The sequence below is a fragment of the Bubalus kerabau genome, chromosome 6, assembly GCF_029407905.1.
Source record: "Bubalus kerabau isolate K-KA32 ecotype Philippines breed swamp buffalo chromosome 6, PCC_UOA_SB_1v2, whole genome shotgun sequence".
NCBI classification, from domain to species: domain Eukaryota; kingdom Metazoa; phylum Chordata; class Mammalia; order Artiodactyla; family Bovidae; genus Bubalus; species Bubalus kerabau.
Window position 1 is genome coordinate 96,391,071 of NC_073629.1, and position 14,360 is coordinate 96,405,430.

The following is a 14,360-nucleotide window of genomic DNA, read 5'->3' on the forward strand; positions in this document are numbered from 1 at the left end:
AGGAAATAGCTCCCTAGATGAGAAAGCACAGAGAGGACCTGAGTTCACCTGAGAAAGCAGAGTATGGTATTTGGTCAGTGGGGACATGGTGAGTCATTAAGCGGTGCTGTAATTGACTAATCATTGGGGGGAAATTAAACCACAAACTTACTTCACATATTCCAATATTAATTTTCAAATTAATTTAAAAAATGTAAATAAATGTAAATTCTAAAATGCTAATATAAAATATAAGTAAATGCTTTTGGATAGTTGGATTTGAAAAACTCTTGTTAAGTATGATCTGCAAATAGAATAAAGAAAAAAATGACAGATGTGACTACATGAAAAGTGTTAGTTTTGGTATAACAATAGCAATATAAGATCAACAAAAATGGAGAAATGCAGCATATGTCCAGATAAGAGGATACTGCTGATTTTACTATATAAAGCAATCACAAATTAAGGAAAAGAGAAGCTATCTGTTAGAAAAATAAGCAAAGCTATACACAGATTTTTTAAACATGAGTGACCAACACATATGGGGAAAACTAAGGAAATGCAAATTACAGTGACAGTAAGATCCCCTTTTCCTGCTTGAACCGGAAAAGATGAAAAAGATCAGCAAAATGCACTGCTGTTGATGTATCCACTGATACAACTTCTCCTGAGTGCTGACAGGTTGCAATCAAAAACTGAAAAAAGCCTCTGACCCTCTGACTAATCAGTCTTATTTCTAGGAATTTATCCTAAGAAAATAATTAGGCAAATTCACAAAGGATGTTCATTGTATTTTTTTATTATAGCAAATATTGGGAACAAACTTAAATACCTATTAAAAGGGAATTGGTTAAATAAATTAAGGTACATTCATACAATGAAATATTAAGCAATTCTTTAAAAGATTATGTAGATATATTGATTGATATGAAAAGTGCATATCATATTTGCAAATTTTAAAAAGTAACAAAAAGTGTATTTTTGTAAATGTAGGCACACAGAAATATTCCAGATACATTTTGCTGAAATATCTAAAATGTTTTACTTATCAGAACAGGCAGTACTGTTTCCATTTTGGAAACCTCAGTCTTGCATCAGGGGTCCCTTTCTTCAGAAGGTTCCTCTGACCCTTCTTTGCCCGCTCACACCTCAGCCCTGTACTCCCTGTGAGGTCACTGTTAGGTGACTGGGTCCACAGTTGGCCAATGAACTCTTTAAGGGCCCATCGTGGTTGACTTATCTCCAGTCCTCAGGCCCAGGCACATACAAGGTGCTCGACATTAATGAAATGAACGATGACCACGTTCACGTGTCCGTAAATAACCAGCGAGTTGAATAGAATGGAATCGACTGAAAGCCCCCAGGTCTGACCCTACCAGCCCAGAACTGAAGGTGAGAAGAAAAACGCCTGGGAGTGGGAGTCAGATCTGGGTGCCGGTCTTCCTCTGGGCTCAGCAACACTACAACCCCGGGCAAGTCACGTCGCCTCGCTGAACCTTGGATCCTCGGCCGACTCTTCCGGAAAGGCGGCAAGTCACACCTCCGCCAAGGACTGCGGAACAAGCAAGACAGCACACACCAAGCGTTTAGCAGAGTAGCGGTACACAGTAGGCACTCAGAACTAGAAGCAAGTAGGAGGGTGATGAACATCACTCTCTGCGCGTTTGTCCCAGGCTCAGATGCGCTCAACAAGAAGGATGTGGAGATAGGAAGCCAGGCGGCAAGGGGCGGCCGCTCCTCCTGGGCGCGACCTGCAGAGGCAAGGGCTTGAACCAGAGGAGGGCTGCGGCTGGGGCTCTGCCTTGGGGTTCCAGCCGCTCTCTCCGCGTGGATGCCCTCGTTCCCTCCGCCTGCAGCTAGGTCTCCAATTCACTCCTTCCCTGGGGGAGTTGAGAGAGCCTGGGAAGAGGCCGGTCCTGCGGGCGCCAGGGTAAGTGTTTCGAGAGGGGCCTCAGGCCCAGCCATCCACCGTGCCCAGCAAGAGCCCGCGCCTGGAATCCGGCAGAACCTAGACTCTGGCTTTCCTGGTACAGCCGAGTTCGAATTCTGCTGTGTCCCGTACTAGTTGTAAGATGTGGGACAAGTCACCTCACCTCTCTGAGTCTGTCTTCTCACGTGTCAAGTGGGATAACAGGACTTGCCTCTCAGAGGCAGAGGGTGGTGTGACTTAACGATCGCATGTGAAGGAAGCATGCGGCGTAGGGCCCCTCGCAGGACGAGCGCCTGAGAAGTCAAGCGCCACGATGGCAGAGGGTCTTTGTGGCTGCAAACCTGTATCTAGGTCTTTGGTTCTGGCCTAGGCCAGATCCGAGGGCTCGACCACTCAAAAAGACCATTTTAGGGGCTGGGGACCGAGACTGCAAACCAGGCTGTGCTTCTCCCTGTCCAAATGGGGGTGCACGCGGCAGACAGTCTTAATGAGTTGAACTGGAGGAAGATGTTGTCGTTGTGTGTCTGTGCGTGTACAGGTGTGTGTGTATCCATGCGCAGATCGTATACACAAGAGCGTCTGTAGTTGTACTGGAAACAGCGTGTTTGGGGCGGCCGGCGTAGACTCCTTCTCCCAAAGGCACCTTCCCTCTTCTCCCCGCGCCCCCTTCCCGGTAAGGAGTTTCAGCCAAACTAACGGAATCTGGCGCGGCCAGGGGAAGGGCAGAGACAGGAGGGGCGATTCCGTCCCGAAGCCCCTGATTTGGGGATAATTACTTTTAATGTCAGAAAGATTTAGTTTAATATCATCTCTATTAGGCTGCCGGGAGGGTAATTAAACGGGACGCGCCGCAGCCGGCAAACAGATGGCGTCTGCTCGCTCCGCTGCCGAGGGCAAACAGCGCAAAAGTCAATGCCTCCCGGGTCCCCCATCCTCGTCCCCAGCCCGGCTCCTACTCAGCGCCCCCGCGCCCTACTACAGTCTCCACCCCCGGCATCACCCTGGGCCCCCACCAGGGCCGTCCCTTTGTACCCCACCACTGCCTGGGCGGAGGCGAAGGTTGGGGGCCAGTCTCAGACATGCAAGCAGTAGATTTTCGTTGCTCGGAGCGCTCACCCGGGGCCCCCACACCTTGGCACAGCAGAACTGTGTGTGCAAATGAGTTTGAGCTAAGAGGACATGCGTGAGCGAGTGTATACGTGTGCGATTGTGTGAAGGCGGGCTTTCTGCTCTCCTCACCTCATTTGTCCCAGAGGTCTGACTTTCTCTGCCCAGGGTCCGGCGGCCCACTGGGGCCTGTAGTAGTGTTAGGTCCGTGGACTAGCCAGGCACAAGTGCTTAGGTTCTGGTCTGGGTGTTCAGTCACCTGGGTGGGAGTCTGTGGAGCTCTGGGTGAGAGGTCACACACCGAGTGTATGTCTCAGAATGAGAACATGCTTATGAGAGGGCTGTGAAGTCCATCAAACTTTCAGAAGGGGTCCTCTGGGATGGGAGAGCAGCGTCGGAGTTGCATTTAGATCCCCTGGAGAAGGAAATGGCAATCCACTCCAATCTTTTTTCCTGGGAAATTCCATGGACAGAAGAGCCTGATGGCCTACATTCCATAGGGTCACAAGAGTTGGACAGGACTAAGCGACTAAACCAGCAGCACCACCTGAGGTGCTCAGGTGTGAGGGTGTGTCCAAGACTTGTGCAGAATGAGGTCACACGTGCAGATTGTGTGTCCAGCTGTGAAGCCACACTGCAGCGTGCGTAAGGGGCATACCCCCTAATGCCTCAATCTGAGCATGCTTTCCCCACCCTTGGCGGCCAGGTCCAATGACTCCCTTCCGGTCTGCTCCCCTCTGAGAGCACAGTTCAAATCAGGACTAGCCCGAAGTGGCCTATGGAGGTGTGAGTACAGCCACCTCATCGGAGGACGGTTACTCTGACTCCTTCCATGACACATGCACTCACATGAGCATAGGGGGACATCAGAACCTCAGGGACATCAAAAGAAAAGGTTCTGGTCCCGGACCTATTGGGTTGTGAATGCAAGGAGAAACGCCAGGCTCTAGGGAGGCAGGGTTCCTCTGGTTGAGCAGGGGTCCAGGCTGTGTCCTCTCCCCGTCTTAAGGAAATGAGATTCCTTCTACACCAGCGGGATAAAATACGGGGACCCCAAACCTTGTGGCTTGACCCTTGGATGCCGCAGGATCACTGGGACGGGAGTAGGGGGAATCTCATAGCGGCCTGGCCTCAACGCCCACCCCCGCCTGCGCCTCCCAAACTAGGCGGACGTCTATACTTCTTTTCGTTTGGGGTTTAAAATGACTAGAAAACTTTGTCCAAGGGAGCTCTGGGAGGCGTCTGGCCCCCGGCGCCACATTCTCTTCTCTCTCCTCCAGCCACCCCCCCGCCCCCGCTAGGGTGCAGTTAACGCATAGATTTCCTTAACCTCATAACCTTGTCAAGGTGCTGGAAGGTGGGGGTCTGGTTCCTACGCCCCTGAAGAACTATTATTCCAGACTCACTCCCTTACCCTCACTCAGAGCGGGAGACCCAACGGGGGCTGACACTTTTCTCTCTCAGGCTCCAGCGAATGGAATATGCTAGGGGCGAACAGCCCGGTTTCTACCATTATCGAAGACCGTCAAGGTCTGAGCATGTCGCGCGCGGGCCTGGTCAACTTTCTGGAAGCAATCTCCCCGTACGTGCCAGGCGCTTCCGCTAACCAGCCCCTCCCCTGCCGGGGTCCCCGGCTTAGCTTCGCTGAGGAACTTGCGCGATGTTCTCTGGCATGCGGCGGCAACCCCGCTTGTCTAGCCTTGCCACCCCAGTTGCCCAGCCCCAGGCTCAGAGGCGGCTGCGCTGGCAGCAGTTGACCTTCCAGGTGGGAAGGGCTGCGTCCGGAGGGCCCCAGCCGAATCTTCGCGCCCAGGACGGCGGGCCAGAGCCTGGGGGCCCTGGAAGTTCGAAAAAGCTACGCTGAAAAGCTTGGTCGGGAGTGGAGAGAGAATGACAGGAAATTCATTTTTCTTTGCTCATGAATTAAATGAATTTTCTTTACTTTCGGAGTAAAGAGAAAAGAAAAAGAATGAGAGAACATTAGAACGAGAAAAAGAAAGAAACGGGAAAGAGTCAGAGCTAGAAAAACCCGAAGCGATCCCGCTCGAGGACCGCGGCATTAATTCCAGATGTTGCCATTCAAAAGGGAAACAAAATCCGAAACCTGTTACCTCAGCGCACCGAGCTGTTCCTCAGAGCCGTGACGTCAGGACGGGAGAGTGTGACCAAAGTTAAAACTACTCTTGGGGGCCCGCGGCGACCTTGTCTCCGGACTGGAAGGACAGACAGACTGATGTGCGTCCTGCGTTGAAGGAGATCTGGGGAGTCGGAGAGGCCACTTTTCATTTTCGTTTAAAAAAGAAAATCAAACTGTTTGTTAACTTAAAACAACGATGAAAATAACCCCACCATCACGGAAAAGGTATCTGGATGTTGCAAAAGCGAGGAAAAGAAAGCGCAAGATGGGGCAGAAGGACGGAGTAGGGGGGCTGGGAGGGGAAAGGCGCAGAGCGCTCTGGCCCGGCGGGCGCCGACAGGAAGCGCAATCTCATTTCTTCTCTCCCGGCCCCTTTCTAAAAACGAAAATCGTTAAGCCACACTTACCCTCCGTGATGCCTATCGTATCAGGACTTTTAAAATAAAGGACCTGCGTTTTAAAGGCGGCAAAGGGGGAAAAAATTGTCTCAACTATCCCAAACGCGTCGGACTGGGGAACAAGCCGAAACGGAGCGGGATAAAGGCAGAAAAATCATCCTGGCATTTATGCCATGAGCACCCTCCCTTCTCCACCCCCGTGCTCCCATTCCACCCCCACCCCGGCCGCGGTAATTGAATTGTCACCTGCCCCCATCCCGCCCCCAGCCGCCAGGGCTACTTGGGAATGTCGGCCTTGCCAAGCGCCCCTAGCCAGTGAGAGCGGCGCAGCAGAGCCCGCGCCCCAGAAACCGAAGGGTTACACACGTCTACGTAGAGGCGCACCGGACACGGTAATTAGGCGCAATTCACACGCTCTCAGGCACACGGAAACTACTTGTCACGGTATTTTCAACGCTCCTCCTTGCCCACTTTTTTCCACTCCTTCCCTGGCGCGCCCCCTCCCCTCCCCGAGGCGCTCAGAGAAGCTTTTGGAGTTTCGAATCTTTCGGACACTGTAGAATGCGGGGCTCCCCGGACGCGGGCCTGGCCAATCAGAGCGCCGTTTGCCTCCCCTGGCCAATGGCAGGCGCCACATTGTTGTCCAATTCTGTCTAATGGAGCCCTAAGGAGCAACAATAGAGCAGGCGAGCGGCTCATTGAGAGTCTGGCAGCGCCGGGCAACTGGGGCCCGGCTGTGCGCAGCGTCCGGCGCGCTCAGCGAAGGGACGCGGCGAGGGCCGGGTCGCGGGTTCCAGCCAGTCGATCCCTAAACGGTCCCCCGGCTCCGATTTCCGACGGAAGGGTTGAACTGCGCAGCGTTCAGAGGGGGTCCGGAAGTTCGGACATGGTGACTGAAGGAGGGTGACGTGGTCAGATCAGGGGACGGGGGCAAGGGGAAGAGGCCGAGAGCACCAGCGTCGCGGGAGGAGCTGGGAGGCGCGCGCAGCGCCCGCGGAGGAGGATCCCCGAGCCCAAGGCAGGTAGTTGAGGGCCTCAGGGAGGGCGGGGGGACGCGGCCCGGCCTTCCGCCCCTGTTGACGAAGCCCGGGCCACTCTGGCTTTAGGGACTGCGCAGCTCGAGGGGCCTGAGGGAAGAGGCAGCGCTCACTGGAATGGGGTCCAGAATTCTTGCGCGGAGACACCAGGACCCGGTCCTGGGCTCAGGCCGGGAACCCGGGACCCAGAGGAGGCCGCGGCGGAAGCTTAAGAGTTGGGCCTTCTTGGGCCTTCAGAGGCCAAGGCGCAGGGGGGACTCCTGTGTTCTCCGAGACCCAGTTCCAGAGGCCACTCCCAACGCCTCGGACCTGCCAGCTTGGGCCATTCAAGTCCCACGAACCCCAACTCCGAGACCAGAACTTGGGAAATCTGCTCCCGAGTGGGGTCCCGCGGGGCCCCAGGATGGGGAGGGCGTGTCTGACGACTGGATCCCTAAACCAGGAGGGGAGGGGAAGGCTGGGTGAGTGGCTCAGCGAAAAGGCTCACTCTTCTGCAGTGCCTAACTTCTGCAAGATACTTTTTCCTCCCCGACTACTCCAGACTACAAGGCTAAAAACTTGTAGTTTTTACTCGATTCCCAGCCCAGCCTATGCCTGAGGGTTCTTTTTTTCACGCACACACCTCTCTCCCAGACCTCGGTCCCAGACCCCAATATCACCTGTTTCTCGCTGTTTTTTTCGCCTCTCATGCTAATCTAAGGGGTGGGTTTGCCTATTGAAAAGAAGTTTCTTGCTCTGAATTTCCTCTTTAGTCCTCATTCCCAGGCCTCCTAAACTCAGCTCCACAACCATTTTCTCTTACTCTCTGGAGGCTCGTACCTTGGAATTTGGAGCCCCCACATTCCCACGGGTCCCTGGGCCCCTGGGCCTAATTTTGACCCTGAGTTTGTTTCCTCGCCTTCACTCCACTTCCTAGAGCTTTTTTTTTTTTTTCCCTATTCTTGATTTTTTTTCTCTCTCATTCACCTCTCACCAGAGAAAACTGTTCCAGCCCCACCAGCTGATCTCCATGCTTTAGTACCTCCCTCCTCCTCACCCTTCTACAAAACCGAACGTTTCGCTCCGGATTTCCCTGTTTTGGTCTTGGCATCAGTCTAATTGTTGGGTCAAATTTTTCTCTAATCCGAGTCCCATCAAACATTCTTCTCTACCCGACTAACCTCAGTTATGCTAAAGTTTGGGGGTATTTTTTTTTTTTTAAAGAACCCACGTTACACTCATCTGAACCAGTGTCAAACTTTTTTCTCCAGCGGAACCACTGATTCAAATGAAATCTACACACAGTGCATAAATGAGTTATAAGAAGAACTCTGAAGGGAGTGGGGTGAAGGAGCTGGGCATTTACAAGGAGGCTCCAAAGCAACTCCTCCCAGCAATTTGGTAACTGTTAGCCAAACTCTCCGCTGCCGAAATGCCCCTCTCTAAACCTGGATTCCTCAAGGGTGCGCTTTAGCTTAGTGCATCATGCGCTCCTCACCGCAAGTTTCTCCTCTCTTCCCACGGTCTTCCACGCCAGGTCCTGCCATGGAGCTGCGCTCTGAGTTGCCCAGCGTACCCGGCGCGGCGACGGCGGCGGCGACAGCGACGGGGCCGCCCGTGGCTTCGGTGGCGTCGGTGGCAGCGGCGGCGGCGGCGGCCGCTTCGCTACCCGTGAGCGTGGCGGGCGGCTTGCTACGGGCGCCGCCGCTGCTGTTGCGGGCTGCGGAGAAGTACCCGCGGACGCCCAAATGCGCGCGCTGCCGCAACCACGGCGTGGTGTCTGCGCTCAAGGGCCACAAGCGGTACTGCCGCTGGAAGGACTGCCTGTGCGCCAAGTGCACGCTCATCGCCGAGCGCCAGCGCGTCATGGCGGCGCAGGTGGCGCTGCGCAGGCAACAGGCGCAGGAAGAGAACGAGGCGCGCGAGTTACAGCTGCTCTACGGCACTGCCGAGGGCCTGGCGCTGGCCGCCGCCAATGGCATCATCCCGCCGCGACCGGCCTACGAGGTCTTTGGCTCTGTGTGCGCAGCCGACGGCGGGGGGCCGGGAGCAGGAGCGCCCGCGGGGACCGGGGGCGGCGCCGCGGGCGCGGGGAGCTCAGGTGAGGAGAGGGGAGCAGGGACGGGTCCAGGGGTGCGAGGCCTTAGGGACTTAATCTCCATACTGAAAGAGTAGAATCCCATTCTCCAAATGCCCCAACTGCTGGAGTTGGCTGCGCACCCAGCTGCTAATTTGGGCCATAAACACACAAAACTCTCCTTTCTCCCCTTTCTGAAGCATTTGCACTTTATTCCTTTCTCCCACCGCAGGCCCCAAAGTAAAGGTTTTAATCTTATCGCCTCTACCCAAACGCAGGGATGTCCCAGCTTCCTTGGTTAGTTCACTGGGTCATCTCCCCAGCGCGAAAACCCACGCGTCGTATCTTTTCCTTCTTTCAGCGCTTCTCCACATGCCGCAGATTCCCTATCCCCCCCCCCCACCCCCGACCCCCGCCCTCGCCCCTCTCCTTCCCAACTGTCTTCAGAAATCCCACTGTCTCCAAATCTCCTCCCCCACCCCTTTTGTTTTTCTCTAGTATTGAAGACACCGAATTCCTTTTAAACCCCTCAGTTCCCCGGGCGAGATTCCTTTTCTTCTGTTCCCAGTGTTCCATGATCAACCGCCCTGCTCCTTTTTCTCAGCTTCTTTCCCCACTCGTCTCCCTTTTCTCAGAGTATGCGCTCTCTCCCTTCTCTCAATCCCCTTTCCTCTTCCCCCTCTAGCCCCTGCCCTACTCTTTTTGAGACTCCTTAGGCTGTTTTGGTAGGGCTGGGAATTAGGCCGGGGTGCGGGGGGTGGGGGGGGGGTGCGGAGGGTGAGGGGGGCGGGTTGTCTCAGCTTCCAGCTTGGGAGGGAAGAACTTCTTAGCTCTTGATTTTGGAAAGGATGGATTAAAACAGAGGCTCTACTTTTGCCTGTAGAGAGGCTTGGAATCTTATAAACGCCCAAAGTACCCTCCATTACAGGTTGTGCTGCCCAGGGCCAGAGAACACCCGGGGCTGGCTTGGCTCTTGGAATCACAGGGATAGAGTGAGGCCTTCTATACAGCGTGGTGGTACAGGTGCGAGTTGTTGTTGGCTACTTTTTGAACTCTGGGTCAGGCCACTTCTCCAGAGCAGAGCAAGACTAGGAAGAGTGAAGATGTTAGGCACAGTCGTAGGAAGAGGGTCACTGGACATTGAGTTGACAGGGCATAGGTGGCTGGAGTTCTGGGTACAGAAAGACTGCTCTGACGGCCTGGAAAGAGAGCTAGGGCTATAGGAGTTCAGAGGGGAAGGACCGCTGGAGCAAAAAGACTGGCTTTGGAGCCCAGTGAATGAGGGTTGTGGGGCTCAGAGGGAAAGGAAGCTGAGATCCGAAGGGCTCAGGTGCCACAGGGTGCGGTTATTTCCGTGCTAACCCCTCCTTACATACCCCTTTCTCCCCTCCTAGAGGCCAAGTTACAGAAGTTTGACTTGTTCCCCAAGACGCTGCTTCAGGCAGGCCGCCCAGGCAGCCCGCAGCCGCAGCCGGGAAAGCCCTTATCACCCGACGGCGCGGACTCGGGTCCTGGGACATCGTCCCCAGAGGTGCGGCCAGGCTCGGGCTCGGAGAACGGCGACGGCGAGTCCTTTTCGGGGTCACCCCTGGCCCGGGCCTCCAAGGAGGCAGGTGGCAGCTGCCCAGGCAGTGCTGGCCCCGGAGGTGGCGGCGAGGAGGACAGCCCGGGATCCGCCAGCCCTTTGGGTTCAGAATCCGGTTCTGAGGCCGACAAAGAAGAGGCGGAGGCTTCGCCTGCGCCAGGGCTGGGCGGGGGCCCGGGTCCACGGCAGCGGACGCCGTTGGACATCTTGACGCGCGTCTTCCCGGGCCACAGGCGGGGCGTCCTGGAGCTGGTGTTGCAGGGCTGCGGCGGCGACGTGGTGCAGGCCATCGAGCAGGTGCTCAACCACCACCGCGGGGGCCTGGCGGCCGGCCTCGGCCCCACCGTGCCCCCAGACAAGGCCGCAGTGGGGGCGGTAGGCTCCGCGGACGACGCGTGGCCAGGCCGCGTGGACGCCGCGGCCGCCGGGGGCCCGGGGCTCCCCGCGCCGCTGCAGGCGGGCCCCGCTGCACCTCCTCACCACAGACCTTTGCTGGCCGGTGCCATGGCGCCTGGGGCTCTGGGCTCGTTGAGCAGCCGCTCGGCCTTCTCGCCACTGCAGCCCAACGCCAGTCACTTCGGCGCCGACGCCGGCGCCTACCCGCTGGGCGCGCCGCTCGGCCTCAGCCCCCTGCGCCTGGCCTACTCGGCGGCGGCGGCGCACAGCCGCGGCCTGGCCTTCATGGCTCCCTACTCCACCGCTGGCCTGGTGCCCACCCTTGGCTTCCGGCCGCCCATGGACTACGCCTTCAGCGATCTCATGCGCGACCGCTCGGCCGCCGCCGCTGCTGTGCACAAGGAGCCGACCTACGGCGGCGGCCTGTACGGGCCCATGGTCAACGGCGCCCCTGAGAAGCAGTAGGGCTAGCAGCCCCGAGCCTGTCGGCCCCCAAACAGGGACTCCAGCCTGGTTCCCGCAGGCCGCCGGCCAGGCCTCGCTTGGTGCGCTCTCTGCGCCCCGGCCGGGGTCCTCTCGCTCCATGGTGGTTTTCAGTTTTGTTTTGGACAGTGGGTGGGGAGAGCCGAGCAGAGAGGAGCAGCTTCGGGTGCAAATGTTCTCGGAGGGGATGCGCCGCCCAGATCCTCGACACCGACCTCCTCATCAAGGCTCCCCAGCCCTTCGAAAGGCCAGGAATTCTTGAGAATTCAGAGGCTGCAGCCGCCGGGCCAGCTCCTGCCTCTCCTGTCTCTATGCTTGTCCCACCTGCCCACGCTCGCAAATGGATGGCAGGATAGTCTGTCTTATGTGTCTCCCCTTTCCTTAAAAAAGTTTAAATATTCTAACAAATATAAATTTAGGATGTATAAATCTCTTGGCACTGAGTTGAGTCTTTGGGACACACATATATATCGATACCAATTGTAAAAAAAAAAAAAGGAAACAAATTCTAAGGTGCACTTTCGTCGTTGCGGTATTTGTCGCTCTCTTTGTTGCTTATGCCGATAAGCATGGGTTTCCTTGGTGCAGTGTGAGTTTTTATATATGTATAAATCTATATATAAACTATACATATATATACAAGCCAGTGTATAATGTTATAAAATGGAATTCTAAGTTATTAATTGTAATCTGTAGGTGACCTCGGTATTAACGTGAAAAATATTCAAAAACAAGCAAAAAAAAAGGACAAAACGGAAAAAATTAGACTATGCGCGCTTTGTACTTATCAGGTTTTATAGATGAAATATATCGTAAACTCGAGACGAATCCTGCCCACCCGCCCCTCTTGCCTGCGGCCGGTCTCTCCCTAAGGAACGGTGAAGGTGCGCACGAAAGCAGGAACGGAGTGACGTGTGACTGAGCCAGAGCCGCCCGCTGGAGCCCATCCCCGCCTCCCCGGACTCGCCAAACACCTCGGCCGAAGGGCCGGCGGCGGGAAACGCTGCTGCAGAGAATGGCTCACATTGTGCTTTCCTTTGCATAGACATGAGCTAGAAATAAATGTTATTTTCTAAGAAAAGAGCAACGAATCCCGTCCCGCTTCTCGGGCGGCCGGGTTGAAAAATCTTAATTTCTCGCGGGAACCGCGGTGCCTGGGAGAAGCTTGGCCGAGGTCCGGCGGGTACTACGACCCTCGGGGGTGCTGGACGAGGGGACTTCCAGCCGCGCCTGGGAGAGGCGTGCGCTCGGCCCTCCAGGAGGAGTGGCGCCCGCTGCTCGCGTGGGACCTGGTGTCCCTCCAGCTCCTGCTCGGGCGGCGGCGGGGTCGCCTGGCCAGTGCTCTCTGTCTCTGGAATCCTGCGAGGCTTGGAGGCCCGGCTCCTGTTCTCCTCTAGGCGCAGATCTGGGCGCCCACCGCGCGCCTCCCTGCTGGGTTTTGGAACGAACCGCAGCCTAGGCATAACCAGGCGACTGGGGTGGGAAGGCTAAGACCGTGTTCCGCCAGAGGGCTGGGAGTTGTTTTGGAGTGGTGGGGTTGCGGGGTGCTGCCTTCGCCCTAGGCAGTGTAATCTGAGAGCAGCAGTGAGGACGCGCTTTCCAGCCCGACCTCAGTCCTCACTCCGCACCCCTTTTTCCGTCCCTGCTTTAGCGGAGCGGAGGAAATTAGCGGCTCCGGGCCGACCCCCTCCTCCGGCCTCCCGCGTCCCTCCAGCTCCCAGCTGGGTCACTCCCCCTCTCCGAGAAACCGGGCGCGCCCCCTCCCCTAGGCTGGGCCGGCGACTTCCCAAGGTAAACTTCTGAGGCCGACTCGAGTTCCGCCAGGCGGTGAAACTTAATAGCAGGACAAGAAAACGGTTTAATAAAGAAGGGCTTTAATAGGGAACTAATTTGATTGAGTTGCCTAATTCCACTTTAATTGGAAAGGGTTTTGGCTGTTTGGTTATAAAGTGAGAGGGTGAGGGAGAGCTGGAAGTGGGGGGCGGTGAGAAGGAGTGAGAGAAGAAAGATGGGGCAAGACAGAGATGGCTCGAGACAGGCAATGAAGATAAGGAAGAAAAAGGGGGGGGGGGGGGAGAAAAGAGGAAAGAGTTACCTATGAAGGAGAGAGGAAAGCGGGAGAAAGTGAGCGGAGCTTCAAGAAGTGTGAACTTGCTTGTGCTTCCAGGCTGCGCTGTCCTGCCTCCCACTCCAGGTTTTCGGATGCCTCGCGGTTTCTCTCATTCCGGGTTCTATCCACCCCCTCCTCAGCATCTGCCCTCATCCCCACTCGAGGTGAACTTAAGATCGGCCTTGATCTCTTGGTTTCAAGAGGGATCTATACTGGATGCTCTGACGTTTTTGGTTCCTGATGGTCCTCAAGCCAGGCCTGGGGAGGCTGCCTATAGGCCCGTGTTACCCACTCTCTAAAACACCTAGAGCTTCACAGATTCCAAGGGCATTATTTTAACTCATCTTCGCAGGCAAATCAGCAGGAAACCGAGATCCAGAGTGGTTCAGGGACTTGTCCACCCATCCGGGGACCTTGGATCTCTTTCCCTTTCTATTTTCCCACTGGGCCTACTACTTCTTCTCCTCTCTTGAAGCGGTCTCGGCTGACCGACGGTGGGGGCTCTGCGAAAATTGCATTCCTGTGTACACACGCGGCCCAGGGAGGAGAAACGACTCTCTCCTAGCGCCCAGAGAGGCCGCGGGGCCTCCGTTAGGTTCGAACGTTTCATAGAGCTCAGAACGGTTCTCAGGCGGTGGAAGTTAGAGGGGCTGGGGTAGCGGGGTTCCAAGGTTCCTCTTCTAGCTGGTTCTTCAGCTCGCTTCTTGCTGGAAACCCAGGGCAGTCAGTCACTGCCTCGGCGCCTGGCGAAGGCCTACATCTTTGGCGCTCCAGACTCCACCGCCCACTGAGCAGTAAGGAAGGCTAAGACTGACCCGTTCAGAGTCGGACATCTGCGAGAAGCGGGAGGAGCGGGAGTCGGGAGCCCAGGAAGCTCAAGCCAGGTTGCTAGTTGCACCGGTGGGAGTGGCGGCGGTGGGTGAGGAGGCACCTCGGGTTCAGGGAGTTTCCTCGATGGGCTGGAGGGGGCTGGGGCCTGAGGTCGCTGGGATCCGCATTGGGGAAGAGCTTGGGGTTCTCGAGTTGGGCGGTGCTGTCTCCCCTGATAGAGGACGAAGATGGGAACATAACCTTTTTTCTCCCGGGAGGGGAAGATGGGACAGTAGTTCCCTTTATCTGTATTGGCTGTTTATTTCCAAACC

General features: G+C 56.0%; 1 protein-coding gene and 1 long non-coding RNA gene across 3 annotated transcripts; one reads left to right on the plus strand and one right to left on the minus strand.

The window, feature by feature from the left end:
• Window positions 1–762: 762 nt before the first annotated feature.
• LOC129655474 (uncharacterized) lies at window positions 763–5,690 on the minus strand. 2 transcript variants are annotated; one of them, XR_008716013.1, is made up of 3 exons: window positions 5,561–5,690; window positions 5,128–5,294; window positions 763–1,531 (listed from the first exon to the last, which is right to left on the minus strand). It is a non-coding gene; the product is annotated as an uncharacterized LOC129655474 (long non-coding RNA). The 2 variants fall into 2 exon arrangements; XR_008716014.1 differs by having other exon boundaries at window positions 5,128–5,274; window positions 5,561–5,665.
• Window positions 5,691–7,526: 1,836 nt separating this feature from the next.
• Window positions 7,527–11,127, plus strand: DMRTA2 (DMRT like family A2). Its single transcript, XM_055585946.1, has 2 exons — window positions 7,527–8,668; window positions 10,039–11,127. Exons 1-2 carry the CDS (start codon window positions 8,053–8,055, stop codon window positions 11,088–11,090), a joined length of 1,668 nt encoding a protein of 555 aa, XP_055441921.1. The 5' UTR covers window positions 7,527–8,052; the 3' UTR covers window positions 11,091–11,127.
• Window positions 11,128–14,360: the final 3,233 nt, after the last annotated feature.

Excerpts from the sequence above, each read along its gene's own strand:
- DMRTA2 (XM_055585946.1), top strand. The coding sequence starts at position 8,053 with ATGCGCTCCTCACCGCAAGTTTCTCCTCTCTTCCCACGGTCTTCCACG. Across the intron at positions 8,669-10,038 it reads CGCGGGCGCGGGGAGCTCAG|AGGCCAAGTTACAGAAGTTT; the intron begins GTGAGGAGAGGG and ends CTCCCCTCCTAG.